At 41.7% G+C, this 17,805-nt stretch overlaps 1 protein-coding gene across 2 annotated transcripts in view; it reads right to left on the reverse strand.

The window, feature by feature from the left end:
* Nucleotides 1-17,426, reverse strand: part of ptprr (protein tyrosine phosphatase, receptor type R) — a 34,416-nt gene extending 16,990 nt beyond the window's left edge. Inside the window, exons 1-2 of one of the 2 annotated variants that reach the window (XM_022749682.1) lie at nucleotides 17,039-17,426; nucleotides 11,839-12,134 (exon numbers count right to left, since the gene is read on the reverse strand). In XM_022749682.1, the coding sequence (XP_022605403.1) occupies nucleotides 11,839-12,134; nucleotides 17,039-17,084 (342 nt within the window). In that variant the 5' untranslated portion in view covers nucleotides 17,085-17,426. Of the gene's footprint in view, nucleotides 1-11,835; nucleotides 12,135-17,038 lie in introns of both variants that reach the window. The other variant, XM_022749680.1, reaches the window with a different exon arrangement.
* Between the last annotated feature and the right edge of the window lie 379 nt (nucleotides 17,427-17,805).

The raw sequence follows: 17,805 nt of genomic DNA on the forward strand, positions 1-17,805 counted from the left end.
AGAGAGAGAGTCAAGTTCCAATCCACATTAAGAGCAAATTTCAACCCAATTTTCAGAAAATCTGCAAAAAAAAAAAAGAAAAAAAAAAAAACAAAGAAGAGATTTAAAGCTCGTTTCCCTCCATTTTCTGCTGTATAATCTCCTGAATATGAGTTAACTGGTTTATGGTTAATTCTCCAGTGCTGCATTAAACCACTGCAGAAGAAGAAGATGAGGTCATTAAAAGATCAAGGCAAAGCTCAAACGATGGAAAACCATGTGGATATAACATGATGGAAATCTGACACTTCTTCATGTATGTTACGAATTAATTCACTAAGTCTGTTTCTCTGTTGCACTTTTGTCACATTATTAGCTAACTAGTTCACATTTAGCTACAGTTCACATTGAGCTAGCAGTTCACATTTAGCTGCAACTGGTTTGTTTTAGCTAATAGTTTCACATTTAGCTAACTGTTTGTTTTAGCTAATAGTTGACATTTAGAAACACTGACTGATCAATGTGATGATCGTCTATTCAGAAACTTCACAGTCGTGCAGCTCTCATCACCAAAACGATCGAAACCATGCACATATTCTCTCCGGCTGATATTTCATCTCCCCTCTCTGCTTCAATCATCTTTCTACACCCCCAACTCCCCCATCTCCATCTCCCTCCTCTTTGTTTGGCTCCTCTGGTTTTCCCAACAGTCTCTCAGCTTTCAGCAGAAGTGATATGGAGACAGGTGAAACACAGACACTAATGACTCATCCTGGATTTTTACTGTAATCAGTTTCTCAGTGTGTGTGGAGGAAATATACAGGAAGCACTTTTTTAGGTAACGACCCTGAGAGCTACACACACACACACACACACACACACACACACACACACACACACGACACAACAACAGATTGGTTTGTTACTGGCCATTTACATCAAACACTAGTTTTATACCCCTCAAAACTGAACTATGTGTTTCAGTTACTTCTCCATTTGACAAAAACCCAAGAAATCGTCTCTTTACAGAAAACTAGATACCAGAAAAAGTTGAAGGAGCACGAAAGCAAAAAAAGAGAGAGAGAGAGAGAGAGAGAGAGAGAGAGAGAGAGAGAGAGAGAGAGAGAGAGAGAGTCAAGTTTCCATCCACATTAAGAGCAAATTTCAACCCAATTTTCAGAAAATCTGCAAAAAAAAAAAAAAAAGAAGAGATTTAAAGCTCGTTTCCCTCCATTTCTGCTGTATAATCTCCTGAATATGAGTTAACTGGTTTATGGTTAATTCTCCAGTGGCTGCATTAAACCAGTGCAGAAGAAGAAGATGAGGTCATTAAAAGATCAAGGCAAAGCTCAAACGATGGAAAACCATGTGGATATAACATGATGGAAATCTGACACTTCTTCATGTATGTTACGATTAATTCACTAAGTCTGTTTCTGTTGCACTTTGTCACATTTAGCTAACAGTTCACATTGAGCTAGCAGTTCGTTTTAGCTAACAGTTTGTTTTAGCTAACAGTTCACATTTAGCTAACAGTTCACATTTAGCTAACAGTTCACATTGAGCTAGCAGTTCACATTTAGCTAACTGTTTGTTTTAGCTAATAGTTCACATTTAGCTAACTGTTTGTTTTAGCTAATAGTTGACATTTAGAAACACTGACTGATCAATGTGATGATCGTCTGTTCAGAAACTTCACAGTCTGCAGCCTCATCACCAAACAGATCGAACCATCACATCATCCCGCTGATATTTCATCTCCCTCTCTGCTTCACTTCATCTTTCTACACCCCCAACTCCCCCATCTCCATCTCCCTCCTCTTTGTTTGGCTCCTCTGGTTTTCCCAACAGTCTCTCAGCTTTCAGCAGAAGTGATATGGAGACAGGTGAAACACAGACACTAATGACTCATCCTGGATTTTACTGTAATCAGTTTCTCAGTGTGTGTGGAGGAAATATACAGGAAGCACTTTTTAGGTAACGACCCTGAGAGCTAACACACACACACACACACACACACACACACACACACACACACACACACACACAGATTGGTTTGTACTGCCATTACATCAAACACTAGTTTTTAACCCCTCAAACTGAACGTATGTGTTTCAGTTACTTCTCCATTTGACAAAAACCCAAGAAATCGTCTCTTTACAGAAACTAGAACCAGAAAAAGTTGAAGCACAAATGAAACAAAGTCAATGGAAATGTGCAGAAAAAGAAGCAAATTCACTCGAGGTGACAAAACCTGAGACAAAGATGTGATGGAGAAATATTTCAAATGTTATCCTGGGTCTTTATAATGAAACTAAATGTTCACCAGGAACATTTGATTTTAAAACTCTGTGTTGCAGCTGGAACGATCCGTCAATTACATTTTAAAAGTCAAATCAGCAACTACTTTAATGATCAGTTCATAGTTTCAGTAAAAAGTGACGTGTTTGTTCCAGCTTCTACAAAGTGAGATTTCATCTTAATATTACAGTAATAAAATGGAAAATATTTTTGTGTTTGGGACAAAACAAAGTTCGTCAACATCAAAACATCCAGTCGACTAATCGAGAAACTGATCAGCTGATTGGTCGATCGGCTGTTGGTGGCGAATGAACACAGTCCTGTGAACGTCTCTGAAACACAAACTACATGTGAACTTCCAACCTGCTGTCCTCACTGTGGGTCACCAGGTTTCAGCTCTGCATCGACTCCACTGGAGACTACACCCAGTCAACTACAGCGGGGGGCGGTGACTAGCTTGTTAGCTAACAAGCTATAACATATAAATCAGACAGCTCTAGAGTGACTGGGTGGAGATAGGCTAATAGTTTCCCCCAGCTCCCAGTCTTTGTGCTAAGCTAAGCTAAAGGCAGCCTGATGCTAATGTTCACCTGTGTAAAAACAACAGAAGAAAACAAACGGGCGTCTGCAGCTTCAAACACACAGACTGCTGCTCAACACTGTGTGTGTGTGTGTGTGTGTGTGTGTGTGTGTGTGTGTGTGTGTGTGTGTGTGTGTGTGTGTGTGTGGGCGGTTGTCTGCTAATGGCTATAACAACAACATGTTCTGTTGCCACTTAATTCAATATCAGGAACAATAACCACAGCCAGACAGGCTCAACACACACACACACACACACACACACACACACACACACACACACACACACAGCTGATGTTATTAGCAGCCTGTGTCTGGTTGCAGGTTATTCTGTTAAACAAACTCTTTTTTCTCTCCGTCTCACAACAGAAATAAAAAACGCTGCTGAACCAACAAATGACACGAGCAGTGAGAGATGCATCTAATCATTATTTTCATTAATTGAAATTTAAATAATTTTTTCTAGATTAATCAGTTAAACTTTTGGTTCTATAAAGCCTGTGAGCCCAAAGTGACGTCGTCAAACGCCCGACCAACAGAGAGAATCAGTTGTAGAACATCAAGAAACAAAATACAAAAAGCTGAGAGATGATTAAGGATGTATCACAACTGTTGCTGCTTAATATTCTTTAAACTCTAAACTAATTAATTAATCAATTTAAAACTATTTTATGGCATTTGATAGATTAAACTGTTAATCAATTAACGGAAAAAATAATCAGATTTATGGATAATGAAAATAATTGTAACTAGAGGGGATATCAGAGTGAAGGGCCACGTGAAACAACAAGACCAGACCTCAGAGAAAACAGTTTATAGTCAGCGATCTGGATCTGCCCCAAAACTGGCAGGATCCTTCCCGGGTCCATGAACCTCCTCTCCAACAAGTTCAGTGTAAATCGCCTCAGTCATTTTTGTTTAATCCTGTTGACAAATCAACAAAACAACCAACAAACAGACGCAGGTGAAAACAACCTCGGAGGAGGAAGTAACAACAACAACCGGACGACAAACTGATGTTTCAACATCTAAACAAACTGACAAGCAACAAAGAAAACAAGTAAACAACAGCCTGTAAATAAAAACTATAAAGTCTGATTCACCTGAAACTTCTGATAAACAAACAACCTTACCACGAAAACATGTAAACATTGTTGATCGTCCCTGTCGCCCACAGGAAGCTTTTCACTCAATGAGCACAGACACAGAGAGCGACCTCCTGCCTTTCAGTCAGCGCTCAGGGACTTCTCGCTCCATTTCCTGATCTAGTCATGTCGGGATCTCTGATTGGCTTAGAGGGGGACAGAGCTCAACCTGCCACCTGATTGGCTGTTGTCCAGGTAATGCCATTATCCCACAGCGCTTCCTGTCAGGATCAGGTGCTATTTCTGTCCGACACACACACACAAACACACAAATGAAAAAACACACATACACACACACACACACACCACACACACACACACACACACACACACACACACCAACACACACACACACACACACACACACACACCACACACACACACACACACAGAGGGTAATAACCACTAATTAGCTGATAGCCCTCTGGGCAGTAGGGAGAATCCAATTTGACCAAATCAGATATCAGATAAGGGGGGGGGGGGGGGGGGTTATATGATGGAGATAAACAATAAAATATAAAAAGGTTAACGGAGGGAATGAGTGAAAAAGACAAAGAAAAAATTAAGAATTTCAATTTCAATCCACAAAAATGAGGCATTAAAGTGATGAACTCTATTTTTTTTTTTTTTTTTTTTTTGATCAGGCCATTAATCAATTCATCAAATAGTTGATCAACAGAAAATTAATCAGCAACTATTTTGATAATAATAATATTTCAGTCATTTTTTGTAAATCAAAAATCTATGTAATTTCCACTGAGTTGTTACTAAAGAGAAGGAATATTATCATAATCACTTATTTATTCATGTTTTGGCAGCTTCTATATTTAATAAACCCGCAGCGCTTCTGATCCTGAGGTCCAGTGTGAACACAAACACAGTGTTACTGTTTTACTTCTTATTAACTTTTGTTTTGACAAAATTAGTTTAAAATTAAATTCTAACAAAGTGTAAAAATGTTTGTGTTCAGATCTGACGACTGTGAAGAAACATTTGTGACGCAACAAGAAGAACGTTACGATCCTCCATGATCCTCTTCATCACCTCTGCCTCCGTCTGCAGATTTCAGCCTGAATCTTTATTATTATTCTCTTTAATCACCTTCACATACACTTTCACTCTGTTGCCATCAGGGCAGCAGCTAAACATTATTCTCACTGTTGATTAATCTGAAGATTACGTTTTCAAATCATCTATAAATATCAGAAAATAGTGAAAATGGCTGTTACAACATTTTAACCAAAATCAAAAATATGAAACGTATCATCATATGTGACGAAGCATCAAGTTCTTAGATCAGAGAAACTGGAAGTCGATATTTTACTAAATGACTAAAATCGATCATTTCGAATATCAGAACATCAGTAAATTAATTTTCTGTCGATAAACGAATCCATTAATCAACCAATCGCTGCAGCATCTTGTTGTCATGGTGAGTTTTCTGAGCTTTTATCATCTCCAAAGGATTCAAAAACAACAGGGTTTTCCTGTGTTCTCCTGTTGTGAACGTCACGTGACAGTGTTACTGGCTGACACTGTTTATTTTCCTGGATCAGTGATAAACAGAAAAATCTACGTTTCCGTGGATACGCCTGAAGAATGAAGCGGTCGCAGCGACGGCGAGTCATTTCCTCCAGCGTGTTAGTGGAGCTGCTTCTCTGCAGAACGCTGACGGGAAAAACGTGAGCAGCACGTGCAACATCCAACTGAATGAGATCACACACACACACACACACACACACACACACACACACACACACACACACACACAGCTGAATGAGTGGGTTGACGTGAGGTTAGATTATTCACGCTTATGTTGCTTCCTTTGAGAAAAAAAACGGCTCCAGAGCAGCTGAATCTGACGGGAGACCTTCTTATTCTTCCTTCCATCATGTTTTAATGGCCGACAGTGGAAAATATAACTAAACTAATGTTTCACTAATGTTACTGGGGCGGCAACTTAAGATTATTGTCATTCTGAATGAACCTGCAGGTTATTTTCTTGATTTATCGATTAGATCAAATGGTGGAAAAATGCTCAGCACGACCTGCTGAAGCCAGAGACGGTCTGTAAACCTCAGGGTTCGTGACTTCTGTTTGAAATCATGGAAGATAAAGAGAAAATATTCATATTAAAGAAGCTAAAACGAGAGAATTAAGATCATTTGGTTATAAAATAACTACTGATTCAATTTCTGTCACTCGACTAATTGATTAATCAACTAATCTAAATATTGGTCACAGCTTTATCTGAACAGTTTCAAAGTTTCAAAACAAAATGACTTGGTTACAGCAGCAAATAGCACATTGGGGATCTATTGATCCATGTATTGATCCATGTATTGATCTATAAAACCACACACCGTCTTTAAAACGGCAAAATCCTGCAGAAATAAACGGATGACGTGCAGGTAGAATGTGTTTTAATACAGGAAGCACATGAAGCTGCAGTTATCAGAAGTGAACTGAGCTCTCACACACACACACACACCCACACACACACACACACCCAGTTCGGGATGAATCATGTTTCCCTCTGTGGGTTTGAAGTGGCGTCAAAATTCCCTCCACTCGCAGACGTAACACACACCGCTGATATGAATTATTTAATAGTGTAACACACACGCACACGCACACACACACACACACACACTTGTGTGTGTGGGCTGAGGTTTGAACCCTCCTGCTGTGATTTTAGCGCTGCCTCTTTCAACATTTGCTTTTGTGGCTCCTTCATTAAAAAACTAAATAAAACTAAACAGCGACGCTCAGCCAATCAGAGCACTTTATAGTAACGATCATAACCTGCTGATCATCAAGTTTGACTAATTACTTTACATTTTCTGCAATATTGAAAATAATAATGAGGCTGAAAAGGTCTACCAGAACCTCAGAGGATTCACCACGAGATGCAAACACCCGGTGACAACAGAAGGACCAGGTCCAACAGACCGTCACTCAGCAGGACGACGACATACCAGCAAAACCAACCAAGTCAGTTCAGCCTGAACAACAAATATCCAACTGTCCCAATACTTATGGTCTGGACTGTATTTACAAATTCAGTGACTTGCACTTTCCAATGATGTAATTATCTCTGATGTATGTGAATGTAGAAATCACAGAACAAACCGCAGCAGAAGTCTGTGTTCAAGTTTCCTTCAGTGTCACATCAACGCAGAGACACTCGTCTGTTCGTCCGTGATACGCTGCGTTTCTTAATGGTGCCAGTTTTACAACTGAATAAACCTAAAGTTGTAGCTAACGCTCCAACATGAACTTCACTCAGGATGTTTTGTGACGTTAAAGTCTCTCGGTGACAACATGTCGAGTTCTTACACACAAACAGAAAACGTTCATAAAAACAGGCGGATGTCATCACACGCAGTGAGCGTGAGGTGGAGATCTGCCGTTTCCCCGACAACACAACAACAAGCTGGGTCTCACACACACACACACACACACACACACACACACACACACACACACACCACCTCCTATGATCTGCTTCAACAACATCCAAATTAACTCCAATTCAGATTCACTAACAAGAGACACACACACAAGTACAGCAGAGTGTGTGTGTGTGTGTGTGTGTGTGTGTGTGTGTGTGTGTGTGTGTGTGTGTGTGTGTGTGACAACCAGCTTGCACGTGTTGTGGGAACCTGACAGGGGAGCAAAGGCCACACACACACACACACACACACACACACACACACACACACACACACACACACTCTAGTGTCTTGCAGGCATGTGGCGTGATGCAGCGACGGGAGGTGACTGGGGACCATCTGGGACTTACACAAGCTTGCTCCATCCTCTTTTCAGCTTCCACCTAAACACTGGTGCATTATGGGAAAATATAATCATATAATACTACTAATGTCTTATAGATAATACACACAAACTAATGAATACAGAGCAACTTGCTGATCATGTTCCCCAATAAGAAAACAGTAACAAATGTCTGTCAGTTTTCTGAAAAATCCCTCAGGGAAAAATTCTGTTTAATACGAGAGAAAAACACAGAAAATATTTCAGGCTGAAAAGTATTTTTCTTTTGTGCATAAAAATGTTTTCAACAGTTAATCAATTATTAATTTAGTTGCATATTATTTTTCTGCCAATTTACAGTGTCGCAGCTTTTATTACTTTTTAATAAATGTGTATTTTTTGTACATGAACAGAAAAATGTGAAAAAAAGAGAAACGTTTTCCTCTGATCATTTTCTGTTTGAGGCGTATTTCAGTCCCTGAACCTCCGTCTTTCTTCCCTGCATCCATCCATCAGTGACGTGGTTCTCATAGTGATGAGATGGGACGGCAGCGGCTCGCAGGGACGGGTCATGTGACCACGGGCAGAAAGTCAATTAACACAGAAGAGAGTTACGTAAGACCAGTGTCGAGCCTCACGGCGGTTTCTCATTGATAAAAGCAGAAAGAGCTGCAGAGGAAAAGAGCGGGAGGAAAATCAAGTCGTAGTATCGTAAATACAGACGCTTCCTCTCTAAATAACCACCTTTGTTTAAGTCTATGTTATTTCATATGTGATTCAGTCTGTGGCCTCATGCAACACAGGTCTGCAAAATAAAAACATAACACGACTAGTTCCAGGTCACATCCCTGTTTATCCAGAGTCAGATAAAATATCAAACAGCTGTGTGAGGTCACAGTGACCTTTGACCTCTGACCACCAAAACCTAATCACCTGATCTTTGAGTCCAGGTGAATGTTTGTGCCACATCAGAAGAAGTTCTGTCGAGGCGTTACTGAGATATCAGGTCCACGAGAGAGACTCTTCCAGTCAAACTGCTTTCTGGCAGTGCTGTCAGGAGGTTGCTAAGGTGTTGACAGACGGTTGCTATGCAGCTGATACACTGTAACCAATGTTTGGCGTCTCTAGGTTGTTGCTGGGTGGTTGCCATGTTGTCCTGTGTGGCTTCTAGGGGATTTCTGGGTTGTTGTGATCAAAGCTCAACTTTTCCCTTTCACGTAAACAACAGAGCAGTTTAACCAATGAACATGAGTCACAGTGTCAGTGTCTGTGCGGCTTTCGGCTCTTTGACTTCATCAGGTTTCTCCAACATAAATATATTATTCAACAAAGAACAAATATAGATTCCTCATGAATTTTTCATTGCGCTCCTACAAAGTGTGTGTGGGTGTCCTGGAGCGTGTTTGATTCATCAGGCGCTGTGCAGGGTGACCTATATCCCCCCCCCCCCCGAAGGACCCCTGGATCCTGAGCAGACGGACGGACAGGTAACCAGGAAACGCCCAGCATCCCTCGTCTGTCTTTTCATTTCCACCCGAGGTTTCTCCAGATTGCCTCCACTCCCACCATGCATCTGTGCTGATGACACCTCTGACTGTTTAGGCAGAGGATTGTGGGAGTGTTGGCGAGTGTTGTGGCGTGTAGATATTCAGTTAAATTAATGATCTGCTACATTTCTCCTAAAAATAAACGTGGCTCAGACGGTGTGTCCTGATTCCACACTTTCCTCTGCTGCTGTTAAAGTTCAACATTAATGACTGAGGCGAGTTCACAAGACACGAGCGGACTTTAGCTTCAACTAATGATCAACCTGACCATTTCTTCCTTGATTAATCAATTCTTCATTTTGAAGTCGACAGTCCAAGGTCACGTCTTCAAATGTCTTATTTTGTTTTGTCCAACCAACAAGATTTCAGTTCTTCATCGTGTCCGACAAAGAAAAGCATCAGATTCTCTCGTATAAGAAACTGGAAACAACAATTATTCAATTATCACGACGGCTGCAGATTCATTTTCTGTCAATCAACTAGTCAATTAGTCAAATAATTTCATCACTGGTTTTAAAAAGTCACAATTTCAAATTACGCTTTGAGCAGCTGAACGGAAACGCACCTTCTGTCTATTATAGTGATTACTTTCATTATTGATCCATCTGTTGATTATTCTTTCAATTAAGTCGATTAGTTGTTTGGTTTGTAAAACACCAGAAAATAGTGGAAAATGAACATGATATTTGTTATAAAGGCCCGAGGTTCATTCTTCAGATACTCAGCTTGCTTCATGTAATTATTGATAATAATTGATTATTGACATAGTTGAATATTTTTTTCTGGTGGTCAAAACGTTTCTGAGACAGAAACAGAAAAGCTTCTGGTCTTTTCCTCTCTGACATTCAACATCCATTTATAACTAGAACACCTCTCTCTCTCTCTCTCTCTCTGTGTCTGTCTGTCTGTCTGTCTGTCTGTCTCTCTCTCTCTGTCTCTCTCTGTCTCTCTCTCTCTCTCATTAACAACCAGTCCATACCTGTGTCTGTCTGTCTCAATGTCACTCTGAAGGTCGCTGCTGTTTATCTATGAGTTATGTAACTACCCATTGTGTAGGTAAGTGGGTCTCACACACACACACACACACACACACTCATGATTAGTGTTTCCATGGCAACAGAGAGCGCAGCATCTCTCCTCGAGCGCTGTAGATAGAGGAGTCTGCAGCTCCTCGTCCATCACTCACTGACGGTCTGTTTGCTCTGACCTCTGATCTCCTTGGTTTTAGTCGCCTTTGACCTCTGAGAGGAAGGAGACGACCCTCGTTGATCAAACGATCGTATTAATGAGCCTCAGGAGGAGCCGCAGCGGCGTTCACTCACACCGGCTAACACACATATCTCATCTGCAACTGCAGGAATTCAGCTGGTCGTCAAACTGAGGCTGAGAGCGTCAGGCGTTACACGAGTCCTGTGTCTCTGATGATGATGATGATGAAGCAAATATAAAGATGTCAACCAGCTGCTGCATCAAAAAACACAAAGTCATCCTTACAGACTTCATATTGGACTCCATCTCCTTGACAACACTGAAATGAAACACACATCGTTGCTGAGTCTCAATTCACACACCTTCATACTCACACTTGTTATTTCAAGCATTTTCACGTTGACAAGCGCAGCAACATGCAGTGTACACAAGTGTATAAGTATCTGGATGATGCCTCAAAACCAAGCGCTGAAAACTGAAGCCGACACTGAAGAACCAGAAGCTGCAGTTCCTCTAACGACCACTAGAGTCTGGCTCCAACAGTGAGTCAGTCCCCATAGACTCCCATGTTAAAATGTCCAACTTTACAGCAGAAATAAACATGTTTACAGCCTGGTACAAAAACAACAACAAAAGCTAATTTCCTCCTTCATGACACCTGTTTATATAACTCACCTGTTTACATTTTATTAAGGACTACAGTTATGGCAGATTGAGGGCGTGGCCTCTTTGAGTGACAGGTGCGTGAGCATATCGTTGCTACAAACCGGCATGCACCAAAGTCTTGGCTCCACACATGCCCCTCCCATTTTTGGATTAGATGGGAGTTAGGGGAGGAGTCAGGAACTGCCAAGATCGCAACAGTGGAGCAGCTCACTCTAAGCTTCAGAAACCTTTCTGCGCGTGTGTGAAATGTGAGTGTAAAATGATGGACACTTCTCACCCTCAAGGGGTCGCCATCTTGACTACGTAGCAGAAGGGGAGGGGCCATCAATGTATTTTTTAAACTTGTGAAAATAACTTGTGAGTCCAGATGAGTCGGCACCATGCAGTGGAAAACACCGTAACGTCACAGTCCTGATAAGTTCAGGTGATTCTCATCAACGCGGCTGTGTCTTCACAATAAAACTAAATTTCCCAACTGCACAGGAAATAGAGCTTTTCATATTCCTGGTTCATCACAAATAAACAGAAGCTCAGTCCACATCAGTGACAACATTTACAAGACGACAACATCACAATCCCGCCACACTCCCACTTCCCTTCTTTCTCACCCAATCAGGGAGCAGATTACTCACCACGGTAACCAGATGCCGCGCAGACACAGCGGCGTGCTCCGGCTGCAACTCGTGATGCGGCCGCGCCAGCAGATTGAGGGTGCGCTGCCCGCCAGCCTCCTGACGAAACCGAGACTCGGAGGGGGCGTCCGGCATCCGCGGCCGGTGGTGATGATGATGAAGATGGTGGCGGTGGTGGTTTTGGGAGGCGTCCACATCGTGCTGCTGGTTCAAGTCGTGCTGAGGGTGCAGAGGTGGGCGGAGGTGACTGGAGCGACGAGAAGGGAAGAGACGAAGCTCGTGATCGCCAGAGGACGATTCTGAAGGAGGAAGAAGAGGAAGATGATGTCAAACATGAAAAACATGGAGGAAATATGTTTGTGTTTTTCACAGCTGGAACAATAAAACTTTGATTCACAACTTGAAATTCATTGTAATTTCTGAAAAAGTGAGTTTGTTATAAACATTTCAAACATTTCATGATTCCAGCTTCGATTTTCTGCTTTTGCTTTAAATCATTTTTAATAATGTTGAAGTTTAGATGCTGGTTCGACAAAACAAACATTGTGAAGGTGCCACTTTGACTTCTGGGTAATTGTGATGGCAATTCTCATGTTTTTCTGTCTTTTTAGAACCAAAGCAATCAACTACCTAATCAATAAGATAGGAGAAGATGAATCCATAATCTGGAGTCTCTGGAGCTCTAGTAACAACAGGTCGGTGAGCCAATCAGAAGAGAGGAGGCTCTGAGCCTCTCTTCTGATTGGGTGACTGTTTTCTGAGTGATCCAATAAAAATAAAGCAGTTTTCAGGTAAAACACTCAGAGAAACCAAATCCTGCAAGGTTTGGATGGTGGGTCCAGGTGGGCGGGGCTTGGTGACTGCTTTGTTGTGACATCACAAAGTTCCAGAAGTCCTGACGGCTGGTTTTAAGGCTCAGTTTCTGAATACAGGCTGTGTGCATTTCTCTGTGGACTGAGGCTTTGATACTTTCACAGTATTAATATAGAAGCTAGACCTGATCTATAATCACACTACACATGGACACAGACCTTTACACTGGAGGAGCTGTAAGTATTTTGACTTTTAATACCTAAAGTACATTTTCCTGATTCCTTAAACACTTTTACTTGAGGATCATTTTCAATTCAGGACTCTTACTTGGTTTGACTGGTATTAGTACTCTTATTTGAGTAAAGATGAGTAGATGAGTATTTCTTGCACCCCTGCACATTTACTGTTGCATTTTGGTCTTTTAAAGGCAAAAAAAAAAGTCGCCATCCTTCACACACTTCAGATATTAAATACTGAGGAGGGATTCATCAAACGATCAGTTTCTTCTCGAGAGAGAAGAAAACATTTCATTCTTTTGTCTAATTGCTGCACAAATCTATAAACAACCCTGTCGTCTTTTAAACCTCCCGTCCTCCAGCAGCACATTCAGCAGCAGCAGCAGCGAGAGAGAGAGAGAGAGATGAGAGCAGGAGATCCCATCTGTCTGTCGCAGCATCTCTGCTTAGGACTCAGGCTTTCATCAGTCTGCAGGCGGGCCGAGAGGAAACCCCTGACTGAACCCAGCCAACCGTGACGGATGTGAACGCTGCATAATTCATTCTCAGTCTTTATTTATCCTGAGAGAAGAAGAAAAAAAAGAAAAAATCTACTGAGTGAATCAGGTTTTTTTTTCTTCCCCTCCCGGCAGCATCCTGCGCTTCACATTTACAGCTACAGGAAGGACGGCGAGGACCTGAAAGAAAACAGAGACCAGAACCTTCCAGAGCTGGACCTGATCCCGGTGTGCTGGGTTCACAGGTGTAACAGATATATCTGCTCACACCTACACTGTAATATGTTAATGTGACTACAAATGACTATACACCGACTATTCTTGAGGTCTGATAAAATATTTATGTAGATTGAAACGATGCTGGAAGTTTCGGTCCGACCTCCACGACCCCCTCAGCTGACTGACCGCCTGTCCGTTTGTTTTGGCAGGAGATTCGCTGAGAGGAAGCCAGGAAGAGAAATATGTGACAGCGTCCTCCGACTTGTGTCTACCAGCCCGTCTGGCTGCTGAAATCAGGACTATTTTTCTTGGCTGCAGCTGTGCCAAAAACCATAAATGTGGAGAGAAATCATGAATCTTTTCCTCCCATTTCAGTTTGTTCTTTAAACAACATCCTGAATGTTACTGAACCTCCTGGATCAGACGCCGACCCTGAAGTTTTACGTTACGGCTGCAACTTTTAGTTATTTAAACTTTGTTTCGGAGAAATCATGCTTTGTTCGTCGTTTTGGCGAATTGGGTCCCATGGGCGTTGTTGCCATGGAGACGCCAGTGAGAGGCGCAAATCAAACGGGTGAATTCAAAACTCAAAAGCTGTGTCCCAATTCAGGGGCCACATCCTTCAGAGGCTGCAACTAAAGACAGATTAGCTCGCAGCGGCGAGACTGGGCTGAACCTTTTCAGAAGCTGCTTCGAATGCGGTCGAGAAATGCGTCCTTCGTTTCCAGGGCAACGAAGGATCCACCTGTTGGTCGAACATATCCCAAGATTCACTGCGTGCCGGTAATGAAAGCCGAAATGCATCTTGGGAGTTGTAGTTAACTCTTTCCCCAGCGGATTTTATGAACACATGCTTGTAACCTTTGCTTTTTTTTTCCCATCAAAGAACCAGATATTTTCTAACAATGATTCAATTTCCCATGAGGAAATGAATGAATGGCGCTTTAACCTCCAGAACCAGACGGCCTCATTTCAAAACTCTACTGTGGTCCTTTATTTTGAAAAGGCAGAATATACAGAATAAACATGTGAGCTTCCTGTTTATGAAAGAGTATTTTTGGTTGGTGTTTCTCAACAGTAAATGTCTGAATCATATTCCACTGTGTTAAATTATGAATAACAGGAAACATCAGGTTAAAACCTGAAGGAGTCCTGAGAGATGTGGCTGTGGAGCTGACACAGCTTCTCTCCGTCTCTGGCATCTTTTCTCCCTAGCGACAGCGTCCTGGTTGCTATGCACGACACTGAGCTGAGCCAAGCCCTTATTGGACAGGGGCTGTCAGCCAATCACAGGTCAGAGTTAGAGAGGGGCTGACAGGTAGCTCTGTGGGGAGACAGACAACACACTCCCCGAACACACACACACTAGAAAATGACTCTGTCTGTCTCTGTGTGATTATCATTAAAATTAATAAATCAACAATCTCTCAATATTTTGTTCCAGTTAAAGAAACAGTGATGAACAAAACGCTGCAGGTCTTTTCTGAAATCCATCAAAAGTGATCAATGCAGAAAAACGTTCCCTGTGAATGTTTTAATGATATAATAATATAACTCATTCATGAATGAGTAAAATACTTAAAGCTCCTCCAGTGTAAAGGTCTGTGTCCATGTGTAGTGTGATTATAGATCAGCTCTAGCTTCTATATTAATACTGTGAAAGTATCAAAGCCTCAGTCCACAGAGAAATGCACACAGCCTGTATTCAGAAACTGAGCCTTAAAACCAGCCGTCAGGACTTCTGGAACTTTGTGATGTCACAACAAAGCAGTCACCAAGCCCCGCCCACCTGGACCCACCATCCAAACCTTGCAGGATTTGGTTTCTCTGAGTGTTTTTACCTGAAATCTGATGTATTTTTATTGGATCAGTCAGAAAACAGTCAGCCAATCAGAAGAGAGGCTCAGAGCCACAAATGTTGTGATTATTTATCATTTCACTTTTTTCCATTTTCAGCCTCTCAGATGTTTCATGCTTTTTTCTGAGTTTTAAATGTTGGACCAAAGACTTGACCTTGAACTGGAGGAGATCGATGGATATCATTTTCTGACATTTTACAGACTCAACGATTAAATCAAGAGAGTAATCAGCAGATTAATCGATAAAGAAGATGTTTAGTTGCAGCTTGAAATGACCGTGTATTTATCACCTGCGTTTTGCAGTCATGTCATGGTATTCTACGTCTGTCCTTTATGCTGCGTTCACGACATGTGGGAGTTCTCGGTTTCTGATTTCTCATAACTGCTGACGTCAACATTCAAGTCTTAATAACACCTGGAAAACAGATGTTTAAATAATTAAACATTTGGATGCAGAACTATTTACGTCTGAAGACTTGCAAGTCATAAGTCTGGAGCTGCAACGATTAGTAGATTAATCAGTTTGTTGTCTGACAGAAAATTGATTCCCTTTGATTTCCTTTTTATTGTTTTCAGGGTGTCCCTCTGTCCGTCTCGTTCTCGTGGACACGATGTCTCAGTAACACCTTGACGGAACTTCTTCAAATTTGGCACAAACATTCACTCGGACTCGAGGATGAACTGATTAGATTTTGGTGGTCAAAGGTCAAAGGTCAAGGTCAGTGTGGCCTCACAAAACACTTTTTAGCCGTTACAGACTGACAAATCTGTGAACTGAATCTCTTTGGGTTTGTCGGACTAAACAAGACATTTGTGATTTTTCACTATTTTCTGACAAACAATTAATCAGAGAAAACACAACGTGTTTTAAACCGTCAGTATACTCACTGTGACTTCAGGGCTGTTCAATGTCAGAGAATGCTGAAGGTTTTAATCTGCTTTTTGACGGGAGGTTGCAGCTAAAATCAAATATTTCCTGTTAACGGTCTTAAAATCTTAGCTGTTAAACCTCATCAGTGTAATAATAACTCCTCTTACCTCCAATAAAAAAAAACCCTAAAATGATCTGGCTCCAGTCTAAAGGTTCAAGGTCTTTCATCATTTTACACTGAATCCATTTCACTCTTTAACCCGTTTCACAGTAAATTCCTTCACAGCATCATCATGAACGTTCGTCCTAAACAAATTTGACATATTCTGTAGCATTTCTCTGCCGGATTTCACCCTCCTTTCTCCTCTAATGAAAAATTATCATCTGATAATTGCTGTTATGTTCCTGTCACATCCTTGTGGAAGGTTTGAGCCTCCGTCCTGAGGATTTTAATGTGAAATATCCTGCAAAAATCAACTGATTTCATGGCTGCAATGAATATAAATTAAGGTTAATCAGAAACTGATGTGAAGGATGAATTCCCAGCAGAAGGCACAGAGGTTATTCTGCTCATGAATCTTATCTGAGCAGCACCAGAGGAGCCTCTGGTTTCACTATCAACACAATAACAGGATGATCATCGGCTTCAGCTCCATGTCCCTGCTGGTGTTTCTGGTCTGAGGCAGCAGACAGACAACAGACGCTTACCTGTGATCAGCAGCTGTGTCCATGTCAGACACAGGAACAGAAACATGGTGACCAATCCTCCTCTTCCTCCTCTTCCTCCTCTGCGGCTCAGACCGAGGTAAATCAGCACTTATCCGTTGTGGTGAAGCATAAAGGGAAAGAGCCGGTGTGTTTCTCCGCACATCTATCTGAGGGTCCGCAGCGTGCAGAGGGAGGGAGGAGACGCTGCCGGAGATCCAGAGATCCGCTCCGCTCCGCTCCAACACCGGGGTCCCCCTCCCTGCGACGCTGCTTCCCCGCCCTGAGGTGTCCTACAGCGGCCTGACTGAAGCAGGAAGAGCCGCTCTGCAGCAGCAGCAGCTCCGGGGACGAGCAGAGGTCTTTTCCATCTGAGGATCAGAGACGACGGAGAGGCGCGTGTGGAGAGGAGGTCCAGGTGGAGGCTGATGATGATGATGATGATGATGAAGAGAGGAAGGGGAGGAGAAAAGGCGTGGTGGAGGAAGAGGAGGATTTACGTTAACGTTTATCTTAAAAACGACTTTTAAAGACGTTTTGTTTCATTTTAATTAAAGTGTTTATTTTTTTTATTGAGCATTAATTAATTTTAATTAATTTAATATAATTATTTAATATTAATATTTGTTCACATAATTAATAATTACACTCACTGCAAAATAGTTCATGAATTAAACCTCAAACAGCGGCGTTAATCATATTAATGAATATTAATAATTCCCAGTTCAGGGTTTTTGCTAAGTAACATGCTAATTAGCTCATATGATGCG

This window comes from Seriola dumerili, unplaced genomic scaffold (assembly GCF_002260705.1).
Source record: "Seriola dumerili isolate Sdu_G_001 unplaced genomic scaffold, Sdu_1.0 BDQW01000138.1, whole genome shotgun sequence".
In the NCBI taxonomy this organism is placed as follows: Eukaryota; Metazoa; Chordata; class Actinopteri; order Carangiformes; family Carangidae; genus Seriola; species Seriola dumerili.